At 34.6% G+C, this 16172-nt stretch overlaps 1 protein-coding gene across 3 annotated transcripts in view; it reads right to left on the bottom strand.

Annotated features, from left to right (window-relative positions):
• Positions 1-681: 681 nt before the first annotated feature.
• EXOC5 (exocyst complex component 5) overlaps positions 682-16172 on the bottom strand; it is a 64533-nt gene continuing 49042 nt past the window's right edge. For all 3 annotated transcript variants that reach the window (XM_073997437.1, XM_045396479.3, XM_005561346.5), the window contains 5 exons: positions 14910-15030; positions 13602-13688; positions 5451-5559; positions 5062-5277; positions 682-4299 (listed from right to left, as the gene is read on the bottom strand). In XM_073997437.1, coding sequence (XP_073853538.1) covers positions 4111-4299; positions 5062-5277; positions 5451-5559; positions 13602-13688; positions 14910-15030 — 722 coding nt within the window. In that variant the 3' untranslated portion in view covers positions 682-4110. The remainder of the gene's footprint in view (positions 4300-5061; positions 5278-5450; positions 5560-13601; positions 13689-14909; positions 15031-16172) is intronic.

Consider the following 16172-nt stretch of genomic DNA (forward strand, 5'->3'; position numbering starts at 1 on the left):
AACGTATTAAATAGTTAACACAATTGGCAAGCCTATGACATTTAATAGTTTTTGAACATAAAAACACTGATTTCTTCATATCTTCCAAGGTAGAGTTGTCATTTACTTCTATGTCACAAAATATAGTACCAAATATTTGGTCTCTTTCTATTGTGAAAATTATCAAGCTAGAAAAGTATATAAAATAATACCAATAAAGATTTGTGATAGACATATTTCTATTAGGTACAAACTTAACATTAAAGTTTCATGACCACTTATAAAATTTAAAAAAATCAAATTTAGAAAGTATGACCACACATTGAACATATTAAGAAAAACACAACAGTAAATTAGATATTGACCCTGTATGCCAACTCTGTAATATAAATGCTACAATAAGACTCATATTGGAAGAAACGATTAAGCAAAACTAATGAACCTACCAAACTAAAGGATCTATTTAATGTTATGTAAGGAGAATAGCATATAGAACCTAAAAGTGAGTGAGAAAAGATTTAGGTTTCAATCTGCGCATTTTACTAGCTGTAGACCTTGACTGGTCTACTTACCTTTCTATGCATTAGGTTTTTCATCTGTCAAATGGAAATAATAGTACCCAAATCCTACGGTTGCTCTAGAATCAAATAATGTATGCAAAGGACTTATTAGCACAGTGTGTGAGACTTAAATCAATACATGTAACTATAATTATCTTTATTATGCAGTAAAATTTTTTAAATTGCTAACTTTTAACTTTATATAGAATTATTCAGTCTGACAATATGAACTGATCTTTTCTTCTAAAGTACATAATAATGTATTACAGGATAGGTCAGAGAGAAATAGTACAGAAACTGAATACAGTTAAACTAATTGAATGAAAGCACAAAATGCTTTGTATGTAAAATTCAGTAATATATGGGTAATATGCAGAATATTTTTGCATTAAAAAAAGTTAATCTCCCAGATGTTGGCTTTGTTAGTCATCAATAAATTATGTACCGACTGAACTGCTGTCTCTCAAACACAGTTCAAGCATGCCTTAGCCACTACCTTGAGAACTTGACCACTTTAAGGGGTTTTGTGGCATTTCAAAAATCAACATCTCTTTATCCAGATCCTTGTAAATATTCACCATCATAGTTAAGAAAAACGCATTTTAGGGAAGCAGTCAATTCTGCACTTGGAATCAATCTACTGATTGATAATTAAATTATTTCCCTGTGAACCAGAAGGTTAGTACTTAGAAAGCAAAATACTTAGCAGTGAATGAGGGGGAAAAAAAGAATGATCTACAATGTAATATAAATTAACCTAATTTAAATTAGATTTTAATTTAACTTACTTTGGACAGTTCTTTTTAAAATAAGGAAGATTCTAAGGACTTGCAGCTATGGCAATCCTCAAAATGGGACTAAATATTGTCTTGGAATGGTCAGGTGGTCATCTGTCTAAAGATCCATCCAGCTACTATTTAATAATTCTTCATAAGGACACTTCATCTACTCTGGTTGACTGTCATTTTCAACATCATAATTTATATAAGGTAGGCTTCCTTTACTAAACTCATATTCTGCATTTCAGATATTTCTCAATTTTAGGAAAACAATATGCAGTGTGTTAGAGCGTATTTTCAACTTCATTCAATGCATTATGTAAATACTGCATATTAGCTCATGTGGTATTGTGTAATACTGCAAAGATTGCATTTATGTAAATGTTGGTTAAAGCTACCAATTATACAAAGCTCCATTCTCTACCTAAAATTTTACCATGTGCAAATGAAAAACATTTTACTTATTGATCATCTCTTCTGAGCCATACACTTTGGACAAAATTTTGTGATGGCTATAAATATGAAAACACTTAAAAAATCAGAATACCAAGAATGCATACTGCTTCACATGACACATTTTTTTTCCCCCTTAGAGAAAGACCATCTGTTTAGGATAAATTTCTAGTCTTATTTATATAGTCAGTATTTTTTGCTAAAAAAGAAAGTGAGAAGACCTATGCTGTGAAAAAATTTTAAAATCTTAAATTTTTAAATAAAAAATCATTTATAAAATTCAGGATGGATGGCTCTAAAATATAAAAAGAGTGAAATAAAAAAAAACAACTGCAGGGAATTTGTTTATTGAGCATTAATGTTAACACTTCTAAATTAAGTATTCACTTATGAATTTTGCCACTGTCCTATCAACGGACATAATAGAAAATATTGCACAGAACTCAAGCATGAAAATATTAACAAAAGAACTAAGCAACAAGTATATGCTTTACATTTTAAAAATTAATCCAAACAAAATAATTTGAAGCACTTCTCTGATTTGGAAGTCTTAAAATGTTATCTCATGTTTTATTTGAGATTTTTTTTCGTTTTTTCTTTTTTACAAATTGACACTGTACAAAGAGCTTAAATGGCTAGTAAAACTACTGCCTTAAAATTGTTGGCTTTAAGTAACAGAGGTAAAATTTGAATTCACATCAGAGCTTTCTAAAATGGCAATAGTACAAGCATATGACTTTCTCTAGTATCCAAAACCTGTTCTGGCTTTTCCTTGGCTAGAAAACAAGACAGCCTTCTAAAGCTGTCATATATGTCCTAAAATTCTTTGAAAAAAGTTGGTATACTTCATTCCCTTGCTTACCTTGGTAACACTGAACTAAACAGAAAATGAAGAAAATTCAGTCAATAGTAACTTAAACAGTACTAAGTTAGCTCTGGACTTAGGTTTGGTAAAGTTGATGACATTCAGATTAAGGTTCTCAGAAGAAAAGCAGTTTTCCAAAAACAGGCTTAAAAGCCTGTATTAAAGAAAAAATGCCAAGAGTGAGTAACACTTAAGTTTATCCTGTTCCTAGAAGACTATGAACAACACGATGGGAGCTGAAACATTACATATAATTTAGAATGCATTCTCCCAGAGCAAGTTTACAAGGTTTATAGAATAGCAATGGCCTTTCTAAATTTTCACTTGATGTTCAAAATTTTATAAGTGATTTAATACGTCATCAAATTAAGTCAATTCCATTAACTATATCCAAGTAGGAATAACTTCAGAAATGCTTTGAAAAAGGACAATGACAGACCTATAGACATGAAAAGCAACCAGTCTTTGCAAAGCTCATCTCCAAATCTATCAATTCCTCTTAAAATAAAAGACTAACCACATATTCAGCCATTCCATCTTATTCAAGTTTAGCATTACGACAGAAAATCTTAAAGGGCTGCATTGTTGCTAAACACTGTCAATATTTCTTATATGCACTATTTAGACTATACCTCACTTTTTTTACTTCCCTTATAATATTAAAATAATGAATAAATATGGTCCTTTAGTTAAGGTCCTCCACCTTAAGTGAAATATAAAATAAGGTAGTTTTATCAATTTCTTACTAGAATTGGCTTAAAATCTATTTACCAAATAAGAAATAGTAAACTTTTAAGTTTTACCCAGAAAGCAGAAGTATTCTGATCCACTCCTAATGTCTACATAAAATATTTCATCATTTTAGTTCAGTTTATGACATTTTTTGGACTAGTACTAATGTTGTCCCTCAGAAAAAAATCCAATCAACCAACTACAGAAAGTAAACTTAATTGTTAACCTTTTGAAAGAGGCAAAAAAATTATTTATGAAAACCTAAAATAACCTGATTAACAATTGATGCTGAAAAGGTCATTAAAAACTGAGGAATAATAAATGTAGTTTTCCTGTATTTTGCCCATTATTAATGGAAAACAGAATGGCAAAATTTCTAAATGGAATATGTTAAAGGTACAAGAACCGAAAACACTGGTAACATTTCCTTTGCCTTCTGACAGCAACATTTTCTAGGATGAAAACAGTGACATGTAGTTTTAAAGAATCTGAAATTTCTACATTCAAGAATGGAATTAAAATTCAACATAAGGGGAAAAAAGCAAAATATAGTTAGTGGTATCCAAACTTTAAATAAAACCTCAAAGGTAAGTATGGCTGCTGTTTTGTTCCAGTCACTGTTTCACAAAATGTTGGCTGTGTCATAAGGTATCTCCTGTGCTTTCTATCAACCGAGGCCTGCTGAAGTACAAGAAATTCCTCTGTAAAGGAACTGACATTGAATTCCTTTGTAAATTCAATCTCAGCTGAAGTGTCGAGCAAGGCGGGCAGATCTATAATCAGCACGAAGTTGTACGAAGGAGTGAAGTATATTCTTGTCCAGATTAGCAAGTTGTTCTCCTGAGCAGACTTGCTTTAAATTATCTGGGGCAACTACCAGAAGATTGCAAAGAGCATGCAGAGTATCAAAAAGATGTAATACCATTGGAATCTGAATTGAGAGAAGAAAGAAAGTAACATTGAAACAAAACAGTTTCCAGTTTTACAATTAGCTTCTAACTTCTTACATACTGTCAGGTGGGACTTACTAGTGTGCGTGGAGTTCAACATATTAGAATTTTTTTAAAGATCACAAAGCATTAAAACTTAAAGATTTCGTAGTTAAATAAACTTACTATAATATTTCAAAAAGATTCATATGTCAATTCTCTTCAATGTAACAATCATATATACTTCAGTGGACTAAAACTAGTTATTAATATATAGCATTTTTCATAATTTAAATGTTACAGAAAAATTCAGAGGGACATAAATGAAGACAACGTTATTTTCCTAATGTGTGACATATACAGCATTAGTCATGGATGTCAATAAGTCAAAGACTGTGGAACTGAAAATACACCGTGAAGCAAAAATGTGTTTAATATTAAATATGTGGGCCACGTGTGGTGGCTCATTCCTGTAAACCCAGCACTTTGGGAGGCTGAGGCAGCGGATCACTTGGGCCCAGGAGAGACCAGCCTGGGCAACACTGTGAAACCCTGTCTCTGGAAAATAAAATAAAATTTAAAATTTAAAATTAAAAGAAAATGACTGGAACAACACTGTTTCAGGTAGAATGTGTTAATCTATCTCATACAATATCAACAAAAGTTATAAACCTTTCACTAATTGTAAGTAAATAGTGATTTTTAATGATCTGACTTATGTTCCTGGGCCTATTTGCAAGATTGATGTTTTTGTGTATACATACCTTGAAGTCTTTGGCACACTTCCTATATTCAGCTACATCACAAATTGCCAACATGCCACCCATACAACTGTAGGAATATTGTTGAAGATGCTCATAGATAAGTCGATGAAAACGTACTCCAAGTTCCATCAAAACTGTATCCACATTCTTCCCATCCATGGAATTTTTAATCTTCTCCACTTGTTTTCTTACGTAAGCACAGACTTTTACACAAGCCTATAAAAGTTTTTCTACACTCATTACACAGAAATGTATACCAGCTTAGCTAAAGAGGAAATACATAAGTTTCTCATTAATCTGTAAGTATAAAAGAAAAAAATCTAGGGCACAGTAGGATACACCAATGAAAATGTTAGCAAAGTATTAACAAATTGAATCATTTTACTCACATTAGTATATTGAATCAAAACATTGTTTTCATCTTCTGGCTTAAAATCTGTTTTCTTTTGTTCTGCAGCCAAAATATGCTTCATCTGTCCAATCATACAATTTAATGTCCTAGAGAATTGAGAACACAACATTCTTTAACTCATCTAACTTATTCTATGTTTATATTTAATTATATTATTTATGCTAAATTAAATCAGTTATTTAATATCCTATCACCATAAAACTCTTTCACTATTGGTAAACTTTAGATATTAGAAAAAGTCAGCTCTAGATCTTAATATGAAAGAGCTCTTGGTTTTATTATCTTTCTGCTCAAAACAGAGGGCAAAAATTCTTTGTGCAATACTTCAAGATTCAAAGATCTCAGAAGCCTGTCACTAGTTTAATTTCTTAACAACTAAGGATCTTCAAAGGCAAAAACCACATACAAGTTAACTATCCCTTTCTCAAAATTCTTGGGACCAGAAGTGTTTTGGATTTTGAAATTTTTCAGATTTTGGAATATTTGTATATACATAATAAGATACCTTGGGGATGGGACCCATTCTAAACACAAAATTCATCTATGTTTCATATACATCTTATACATGTAGACTGAGAGTAATTTTATAAAATATTTTAATAGTTTTATACATGAAACATTTATGTTCACTGAGCCATCAGAAAGCAAAGATGTCACTATCTCAGACACCCATGTGGACAATCCATGGCTGTCTGGCATCACCATCATTCCTGACTCTGAATTTATATGCTACCAGTAAGCAATCATTTTCTTATACTTATTCACACATAAGTACTTAACAGTAAAAAAGATGACATGCCATTCATACAGAGAAAAAATAACGTTTAAGGTAACCAAACAGCACAGTAACATCACCACAATACCTGTATTGCCTATTAAACAACAACAAACAAGGTAGCAGGTTTTCAGTCTCCACCTACGATGCTGTGCTTTCATGAAAAGGTTACTCTATCCTACATTTTATTTTTTTAGGTGACAGGAAACATCAGAAGTAGTTGAGAGACCAGAAAGCAGGACCTCTTTGGATGAGGAGATATTCGCTGGATGGCTTCTTAAAAGTTTCCTCTGGAGTTATCTGCCTCATTAATAACGGTTTTTGTCTTAGAAGTCTCTATTTGATTTTGTAAACTGATATGACTTCTTGTTCTGTTATGAATGTACACTGCTGTACTTTTTTTATAAGTCCATTGCACATTTTCACCATATAATCTACAGGCATTTTTTCTGCAGTGTTAGCAACATTACTTTGTCACTATTATCACAATCACCTTGATTTAGAACCATTTTGGCTATTTCACTACCAGTCCATGAATGAGCAACTGGAGTCTCACTGATGTTAAAAATTATTTGATATTCACTTCATCCAACTTACTGATAGACTCTAAATGTATTATTTTTTGTATACGTAAGAAGTCAGACATCACTTTTTTCTCACTTGAAATATGGAAATCTTCAAAGTCACTACCTTGTTCATCCTCTTCACTGAACATAGCTGAAGGCCAGAGGTTGTGCCAGGCATGCATCACTGTCTTTAGTCACTGTGTTCCAAGCACTGGCAATAGCATATACAGCATCTTTCATGCTCAACTCATTTTGAAAACCTTCCATACTCCTACCTCTGTTCACCGTTGCTAGTATGCTGTTCAAGAAAGTGTTCTGAGAGGCCAAGGTGAGAGGATAGCTTGAGGGCGGGAGTTCGACAAGACGGGCCAACCTGGTGAAACCCTGTCTCTACTAAAAATACAAAAATTAGCCAGGCGTGGTGGTGGGTGCCTGTAGTACCAGCTACTCAGGAGGCTGAGGCAGAAGAATTGCTTGACCTGGGAAGATGAAGTTGCAGTGACCTGAGATGGCGTCGCTGCACTCCAGCCTGGGAAAGACTCTGTCTCCAAAAAAAAAAAAAAAAAAAAAAAGAAAGTGTTCTGAGACAGGGTCTCACTCCATCACCCAGGATAAATGCAGTGTGATGATTGCTCACTGCAGCCTGGACATACCAGGCTCAAGTGATCCACCCAACTCAGCCTCCTGAGTAGCTGGAACTACAGGCACATGCCAGAACACCTGTCTAATTCTTAAATTTTGGGCGGGTAGAGACAGGGTCTTACTATGTTGCCTTAGGCTGGTCTCAAACTCCTGGGCTCAAGTGATCCTCCTGCCTCAGCCTTCCAAAGTGTTGGAATTATAGGCTTGAGCCACCATGCCCACCCAAGAAAGTGTTTCTATATTTACTCTTCATTGATCTAAAGATACCTTGGTCAGAAGACTGAATAAAGTCACATTTGGGAAAAAGTATGACACGAACAGTTGTCAAGGAATAACAAAATCTTGTAGTTGTTATCCAGTCCAGCTTTTCTGCAGTATGTGCAAGCCACTAGTAAAAAACGTTTGTAAAACCAATCAGAAAAGACACCCTTGGTTATCCATGCCTTTCTGTTAGCATAACAGTGGACCCAACAAGAAATTCATTCCTTGGAAACAATGAAGATGCAAGCTTCAGCCTATTACAGCAAGCTTACACTTCTACATGCCTGCTGCATTAGCACACCCCAGCACAGTTACTCCGCCCTTGGCATCCTCAATTTCTGTAAAAGCCATCTTATCACCTGTATTGTCAGTGTCTTCCTGGGGCAGTAATGCCAAAATAGTAGTGTTTCATCAACATTATAGACTTATTCTCACACCAGATTTTCATCAGCAATAACCTTGGCAAACTCATTAAGGAATTTCTCTGCTGCTTCATGACCAGCAGATGCTTTATCACAACAAACCTTTGAAAACATAATGCCGTGTCTGTTCTTAACTTTTGGCAAACAGCCTATTGAATAGCCATGATTCCCTTCAATTTTCAATTCATTGTGATAGATCTTTGTTTCATCATCACCATACCATTAAGTGGCAATGTATTCACTGCAATGCGGACAGATCCACTCTTTCAATACATAATCAAGATCTTCACTTTTAGCTTTATGTAGTGTTTTTATATTTTTCATTAACTTCCGTTCATCACTTTCAGCACAGAGTTTCTCCTTCTGTTTCTTCAGGTAATATATGGTGGTCATTTCAATACCATACTCTTCTGTAATACATTTCACACTTACACCACCATCCTTTTTGTCCAACAGCTTTGATAAACATAAGTGCTGCTAGGTATGGTGACTCACACCTGTAATCCCAGCACTTTGTGAGGCTGAAGTGGGAGGATCACTTCAGCCCAGGAGTTCAAAAATAGCCTGGACAACATAATGAGACTCTATCTCTACATTAAAAAAAAAAAAAAAAAAAAAAAAAAGGCTGAGTATGGTGGTGTGCATCTGTGATCTGAGCTACTCAAGAGGCTGAGGTGGGAGGACTGTGTGAACCCAGGAGTTCAAAGTTGCAGTGAGCTATGATTACACCACTGCACACCAGCCTGGGTGACAGAGTAAGACCATGGTCTCTAAACAAATTATTTTTATTTTTATTTATTTACTTATTTATTTATTCATTTTTTGAGACAGAGTTCTGCTCTTGTTGCCCAGTCTGGAGTGCAGTGGCGTGATCTTGGCTCACTGCAACCTCTGACTGCTGGGTTCAAGCAATTCTCCTGCCTCAGCCTCTCGAGTAGCTGGGATTACAGGTGCCTGCCACGATGTCTGACCAATTTTTGTATTTTTAGTAGAGATAGGGTTTCACCATGTTGGCCAGTCTGGTCTCGAACTCCTGACGTCAGGTGATCCACCCACCTTAGCCTCCCAAAGTGCTAGGATTACAGGAGTGAGCCATTGCACCTGGCCACAAAAAAAATTTTTTTAAAAGATAAACAGGCTGAGTGCAGTAGTTCACGCCTGTAATCCCAGCACTTTGGGAGGCTGAGGCAGGTGGGTCACTTAAGGCCAGGAGTTCAAGACCAGTCTGGCCAACATAGCAAAACCCTGTCTCCACTAAAAATACAAAAAATTAGCTGGGCACGGTGGCGTGCACCTGTAGTCCCAGCTACTCGGGAGGCTGAGGCAGGAGAATTGCTTGAACCCAGGAGTCAGGGGTTGAACAGAGCCAAGATCACGCCACTGCACTCCAGCCTGGGCGACAGAGAGGGACTCCACCTCAAAAAACAAAAATAAACAAAAGGATAAACTTCCTCTTTTTCTTACCACTGTTAACCACAGGGGTATCTGCAGGCCTTTTTGAGATTTCACATCTTTATACCACAGAGCACAGAATAAGGAGAAAAAAAAAGCACACACACAGTGAGTAATACACACAGGTCTCAGCTGCATGTGGGGCATTGTGAGCAACCTACCACTGGCATGTCCAGCCTACACACATGCCATTTTATTATTCTTTGTAGGCATGCTTATTGTGGGGGGGCGGGTGGAATTCGGACATGAACAGAAAATATTTATCACAGCTGAAGAGGGTTGGGAGGGTCTTTTTTCCCTTGGGGGTACTCAAATAAACCATGTGCTGTGCATCTGTATTTTGACTGTGCCCTGTCACATGAGATCAGGTGTAAAATTTTCCACTTGTAGGGTAATTTCAGCACTCAAAAAGTTTCAGGTTTCAAATTTTGAAGCATTTTTATTTTGAATTTTTGGATTAGGGATGCTGAAAGTGTACAGAATGCTTCCAGTGGAGATAGGGAACTTACGAAGAATTGACAAGGTTGGGAAAAACAGGTAGGAGCAACGCTGAGTCGCACTGTGTAAGGACAATCAGAAGGATGGATAAGAGGTACTAAAGACTCAACTGAGAAATGAAAGCATGGATTTGCAGTGGTACTAATAACGTACCTGTTATGTGATATTCTCCAACAGCGAGGAGCCAACCAGTTATGGGAATAAAAGAGACTGCACCTATCAGAGGTTAGGGTCTGTAAGACAGTTGTGTTTGAAGGAAATGTACTTTAGGGTATTTCAAGAAAGTAATTCAAAAGATGGACCAAGTGATATAAGCACAATAACTAAAGAAATAAAGCTAGGAAAAGGATAATAGATTGGCAGAAGATGAAGAGATTAAGAGACAGAGTTCCTGCTGAAGTCAGAAAAATCCCAGGACCAGATGGCCTTACTAGTGAATTCTACCCAACATTAAAAGAAGAATTGGCTGGGCGCGGTGGCTCACACCTGTAAGCCCAGCACTTTGGGAGGCTGAGGCGGGTGGATTGCCTGAGGTCAGACCAGTCTGGCCAACACGGTAAAACCCCGTCTCTATTAAAAATACAAAAAATTAGCTGGGTATGGTGGTGTGCACCTGTAATTCCAGCTGTTCAGGAGGGTGAGGCAAGGGGAATTGCTTGAACCAGGGAGGTGGAGGTTGCAGTGAGCCAGGATTGCGCCACTGGTCTCCAGCCTGGAAAGATGGAGACATCGTCTCAAAAAAGAAGAAGAAGAAGAAGAAGAATTAACACCAATCATTCTCAAACTTTTTCAAACAATGGAAGAACTTGTAACACTTTCAAACTCATTTTACAAAGACAGCATTACAGTGATACCAAAGCCAGAGAAGGACAATACAGGTAAGAAAATTACGGGCCAATATCCCTGATGAATAAAGATGTTTAAAAAAAAAACAAACAAAACTAGCAAACTAAATTCAATAGCATACTAAAAGGATCATACCCCATAATCAAACAGAATTTATCCCTGAGATTCAAGGATGGTTCAACATATGCAGATCTATAAATGTGACAGACCACATTAACAGAATGAAGGATAAAAATCATATGATTGTCTGACAATGTGAAAAAAAAAACCACTTCTGGTAAAATTCAACACTCTTTCATGACAAAGACTTGCAAACAAATTAGGTATAGAAGGAATATACCTAAAGATAATAAAGATCATATATGACAAGCCCACAACTAATATCAAACTCCATAGTGAAAAGCTCAAAGCTTTTCCTCTAACTAACATCAGGAACAAGAAGGATGTCCACTCTCACCACTTCCTTTCAACACAGTAGTGGGTATCCTAGCCAGAGCACTTAGGCAAGAAAAAGAAATAAAAGACATCTAAATTGGAAAGAAAGAAGTAAAACTGTCTCTTTGCAGATGATATGATCTTAGAGAAAACTCTAAATTTTAGACTCCATCAAAAAATAGAATAAAAGAATTCAGTAAAGTTGCAAGATAATCATCACACAAAAATCAGTTGTTTTTAAACATTATCAGCAAACTATCCAAAAAAGAAAGAAAAAAAAATCCCATTTACAATAGCATGAAAAAGAATAAAATATTTAGGAATTAACCAAGGAAGTAAAAGACTTATACACTGAAAAAACTTCAGAACATTGCCAAAAGAAACAAGTAAATGGAAACATAGCTCGTGTTTAGGGCTTGAAATAATATTGTTAACACGTCCATACTACCCCAGGCAATTTAGAGTCAATGCATTCCCAATCAAAATTCCAATGGCATTTTTCACAGAAATAGGAAAAAAAAAACACTAAAATTCTTATGGAACCAGAAAAAATCCTGAATAGCCAAAACAATTTTGAGAATGAACAAAACTGGAAGCATTGTACTTCTTGGTTAGAAAATATATTATACAGCTACAGTAATTAATGCAGTATGATACCGCCATAAAAACAGATACACAGCCCAATGGAACAGGATACAGAGCCCAGAAATAAATCCATCCATTTATGGTCAACTGCTCTTTAACAAGGGTGCCAAGAACACACAATAGGGAAAGGATAGTTTCCTCAATAAATGGTGCTGGAAAACTGGATATCTACACACAGGAAAATGAAATGACACCTTTATCTTACACTACACCAAAAAAAAAATCAACTCAAAATGAATTACATTTAATATAAGACCCACAACTATAAAACTAGTAGAAGAAAACATAAGAAAAAAGTTTCTTGACGTTGGTGTTGGCAATGACCTTTTGGATATGGCCTCAAAAGCAGAGGCAACAGAAACAAAGACAAATGAGATTGCATCAAACTAAAGAGTTTCTGCACAGCAAAGGAAATAATTAACAGCCTATGAAATGGAAGGAAATATTTGTAAACCGTACATCTCAGAGGGGTTTAACACTCCAAATATAGGAACTCAAACAACTCAATAGCAAAAAAATAAATGATCCAATGATTAAAGGCAAAGAACCTGAATAAAAATTTTTGAAAGAAGACATAAAGATGGCTAACAGGTATATGAAAAGGTGCTCAACATCACTAGTAATCAGGAAAATGCAATCAATTATCACTTTACACCCGTTAGGATGGCTCTTTTCAAAAAGGCAATAGATAACAAGCATTATCAAGAGTGTAGATAAAAGAGAACATTTGTACACTGTTGATGGGGATGTAAATTGGTACAGCCATTATGGAAAAGTATGGAAATTCCTCAAAAACTTAAAAACAGAGCTACTATATGATCCAACAACCCCACTTCTGATTATCCAGGCATACCTTGTTTTATTCTGCTTCATTTGATTGTGTTTCACAGATACTGTGGTTTGTTTTGTTTGTTTTTTTACAAGTTGCAGGCTTGTGGCAACGCAAGTCTATCAGTGCCATTTTTCCAACAGCATGGGCTCACTTTGTGTTTCTGTGTCACATTTTGGTAATTCTTACAATATTTAAAACATTTTCATTACTGCTAAATCTGTTATGGTGATCTGTGATCAGTGATCTTTGATGTTACTATTTTAATTGTTTTGGGTCACAAACCATACCCATATAAGACAGTGAACCTAACTGACAAATATAGTGTGTGTTCTGATTACTCCAGTTAATGGCTATTTCCCTGTCTCTCTGCCTCTCCTTGGGCCTCCCTATTCCTTGAAACACAGTAACATTGAAATTAGGACAATTAATAATCCTACAATGGCCTCTAAGTGTTCAACTGAAAAACGTCACATACTTCTCACTTTAAATCAAAAGCTAGAAATGATTAAGCTTAGTGAGGAAGGTATGTTAAATGCCAAGATAGGCCAAAGTAAAAAACTTCAGGATCCAATAAAAACAACATTCTAATAAGGATGAAGGCAATATGTAAAAATAATTTTTTTTTTATCAAATGTTGTAGCAATATGGTGGAATTAAGATAAATATTTTTCTTCTCTACAAAGTATTTGCATGCTGCTATAATATGGTGTTTTTATAATTTTAAAAAATGCAAGAGACAAAACCAACAACTTGCCTGTCAATGCCAGTATCCAATTTCATCTCCATTTGTTCAATTATTTCTTTTTTCTTCTGAAGGCATTCAGATAACTTAGGAGAAGAGCTATTGTATATTTAAAATGGAAAAAGAGTCATATTAATAATCTGAGATTTTCTAAAAGTTTTTCTTACATCGATGTGTATTACATTGTATCCATTTATAAATACATCCATATACATGCATTAATATTGTTAACAAATCCAAGAAGCATATAAGAAGCAAAGTAATTATTTAGCATTCACTATGCCCAATTCATTATAATAGACTAAGGAAGAGGACCACTTAAATTTGTTATTTTGATCTCTGAGGAGACATCTCTCAAGAATATAAATGTGACTTTAAAATTGTGGAATTATTTGGTTTTCTTTATAAACAAATATCTAGTGTAACACCAACAAAAGCTATAGACTAGCATCACCAGAGTTTTAAGAATACAGTAAATCATACTATAAAATTTGGAGGGAAACAGCCAATCCACTCGTATTTTTAAAAACCTGACAATCATATTTGCCTTCTGAATGCTATCAGAATGTCAAAACATTCAAAATATTAAGAAATAGGCAACCCTAATAATTGTGTGAATTCTCTGCTATGTGGTATAACAGATCTTGAAAAGTAAATTTCCTTTCAAAGTATGACTCAGGGATTACAAGTGACTGTTATCTTTGAGACTGTTTCTGGACTATTCTTGGCATGTCAGTGTTTATAACAAAAAGTCAAAAAATTTTATATGAATATTTTTCCTCTTACATAATAGTGCTAAAGAGAATTTTGTAAAGCATGTTCACATATACACCATCTTATTTGATTCTCAAATGTTTTATAAGTTCACATAAATTGATATGAAGATATAAACCAAACTTTACTTAATGCCTCATTAAAATCTGTCCTATTAATCTTATAAAATTTTTTGTATGTCTTTATAACAAGTGGGTACATGGACTTTGTCTATGAGATCTTTTAAAAGATGTCAAATTTGCTGAGTTTCACTAAGCTGGAGGTCCTCTTTCACATGAGATTTCAGATTTAGGTTTGTGACAGATTAAATCTTTTGAAATACACCAAAATTAATATAGTGGAAAGAGAAAACAGAAATGCAAGAAGAAACAATATTTAATGTTTTATTTCCTAGGAATTTTTATATTTTTATTTCATTCCACTTGTCCAGTCTGACATTTTTGTGAACATGTACTTTTTAAATTTAATGAAAATACACGTAGAATATTATGTAGAATGCTGTAACAGTCACTGAAATATCAATGAAAATCAGATAATTTGACTAACCTTATTAGTGGCATAAGGTGATCATTAAACTGTTTGTCAAAAAGATGAAAAATAGTATTGGCCTGTTGCACAACATCCAAAAAATAAAGATTTGCATTCCTAGAATCTGAAGAGGGAATTCCTAAAACCAGAAAGCATACATATGTTAGAATCATCCTTGAAGAAATTCATCTTGGCAACAGAAAAAAAGAATGTGGTTTTTAAATCTATAACATAAATGAAACCACTGTTTTAATACATCAGTAATGACTTCTGTGGACAGAAGAGGAAAATCAAGCTAAGCTTATACTAGTAAAACTCATCCAAAGTTATTTTTACGCCCAATGTTCACCATCTATCTACTTTGCCTTCATGATTCACGTGAGCCATGAATACATCTCCACATATTTCTTATAACCAGGCCTCTTTATCTCTGATAATAGTTCGAATAATTCTCTCATTGGTCTTCCTCATTCAAGTCTCTTTATCTTTTATCCTAGATACTGCTGCCATAGTAATATGCCTAAACTGACACATTTCACTTACGGTACTCTACACTATTTTCTCAAAAATACTCAAAATGTTCTATCTACAGATTACATACCTGATTTTATTCTGGAATTTATTCAGAATAAAATAAAAAGGGAATCAAGCCACTCCATATTCTGACCTCAAAATGTCAGCTGACCTCTGGATTTCCATTTCCTCCTTTTTGTAAAGAATAACAGATGAACTCTAAGGTCCTAGATGTTTATGTTTCTAGCTAAAAAGACTTAAGAGACTAAAGAAAATATGCATAGCTAATGAGAAAATACAGGCTTGATACCTAGAGTTCTTTACAGGACAATGATTTTTTTGTCTTAATAATGGAAAATAAAGGTGTTCCCCTCCCCCACCCAAGTAAAAGACAAGATTACCAACTGGTAAGAAAACTGAAGGCTCCAATAACAAATAAACTTTACAAGAGAAAAAAAATCAATACATATGTAGAAAATATGAATCATTGTTATTAATGAAAGACATAAAAATTAAGGTAATACTGACGCACTTTTTTTCTTTATAGGCATCAGAACTCAGCTACGATGTATGTTTTTAACCATGAAATTAAAATTTTTAAAGAATATTCAATAATTACAGAAAAACTGGCACACACAAACAGTCCAGCAGTGGCATAAGTTAGTAGGAAAAGAAACCTTTAGGAAAACAGTTTAAATCAAAACAAAAAATTATTGAGAGGCTGAGGAGGGAGAATCGCTTGGAGTCAAGAGTTCAAGAACAGCCTAG

This window comes from Macaca fascicularis, chromosome 7, assembly GCF_037993035.2.
Source record: "Macaca fascicularis isolate 582-1 chromosome 7, T2T-MFA8v1.1".
Taxonomy (NCBI): Eukaryota; Metazoa; Chordata; class Mammalia; order Primates; family Cercopithecidae; genus Macaca; species Macaca fascicularis.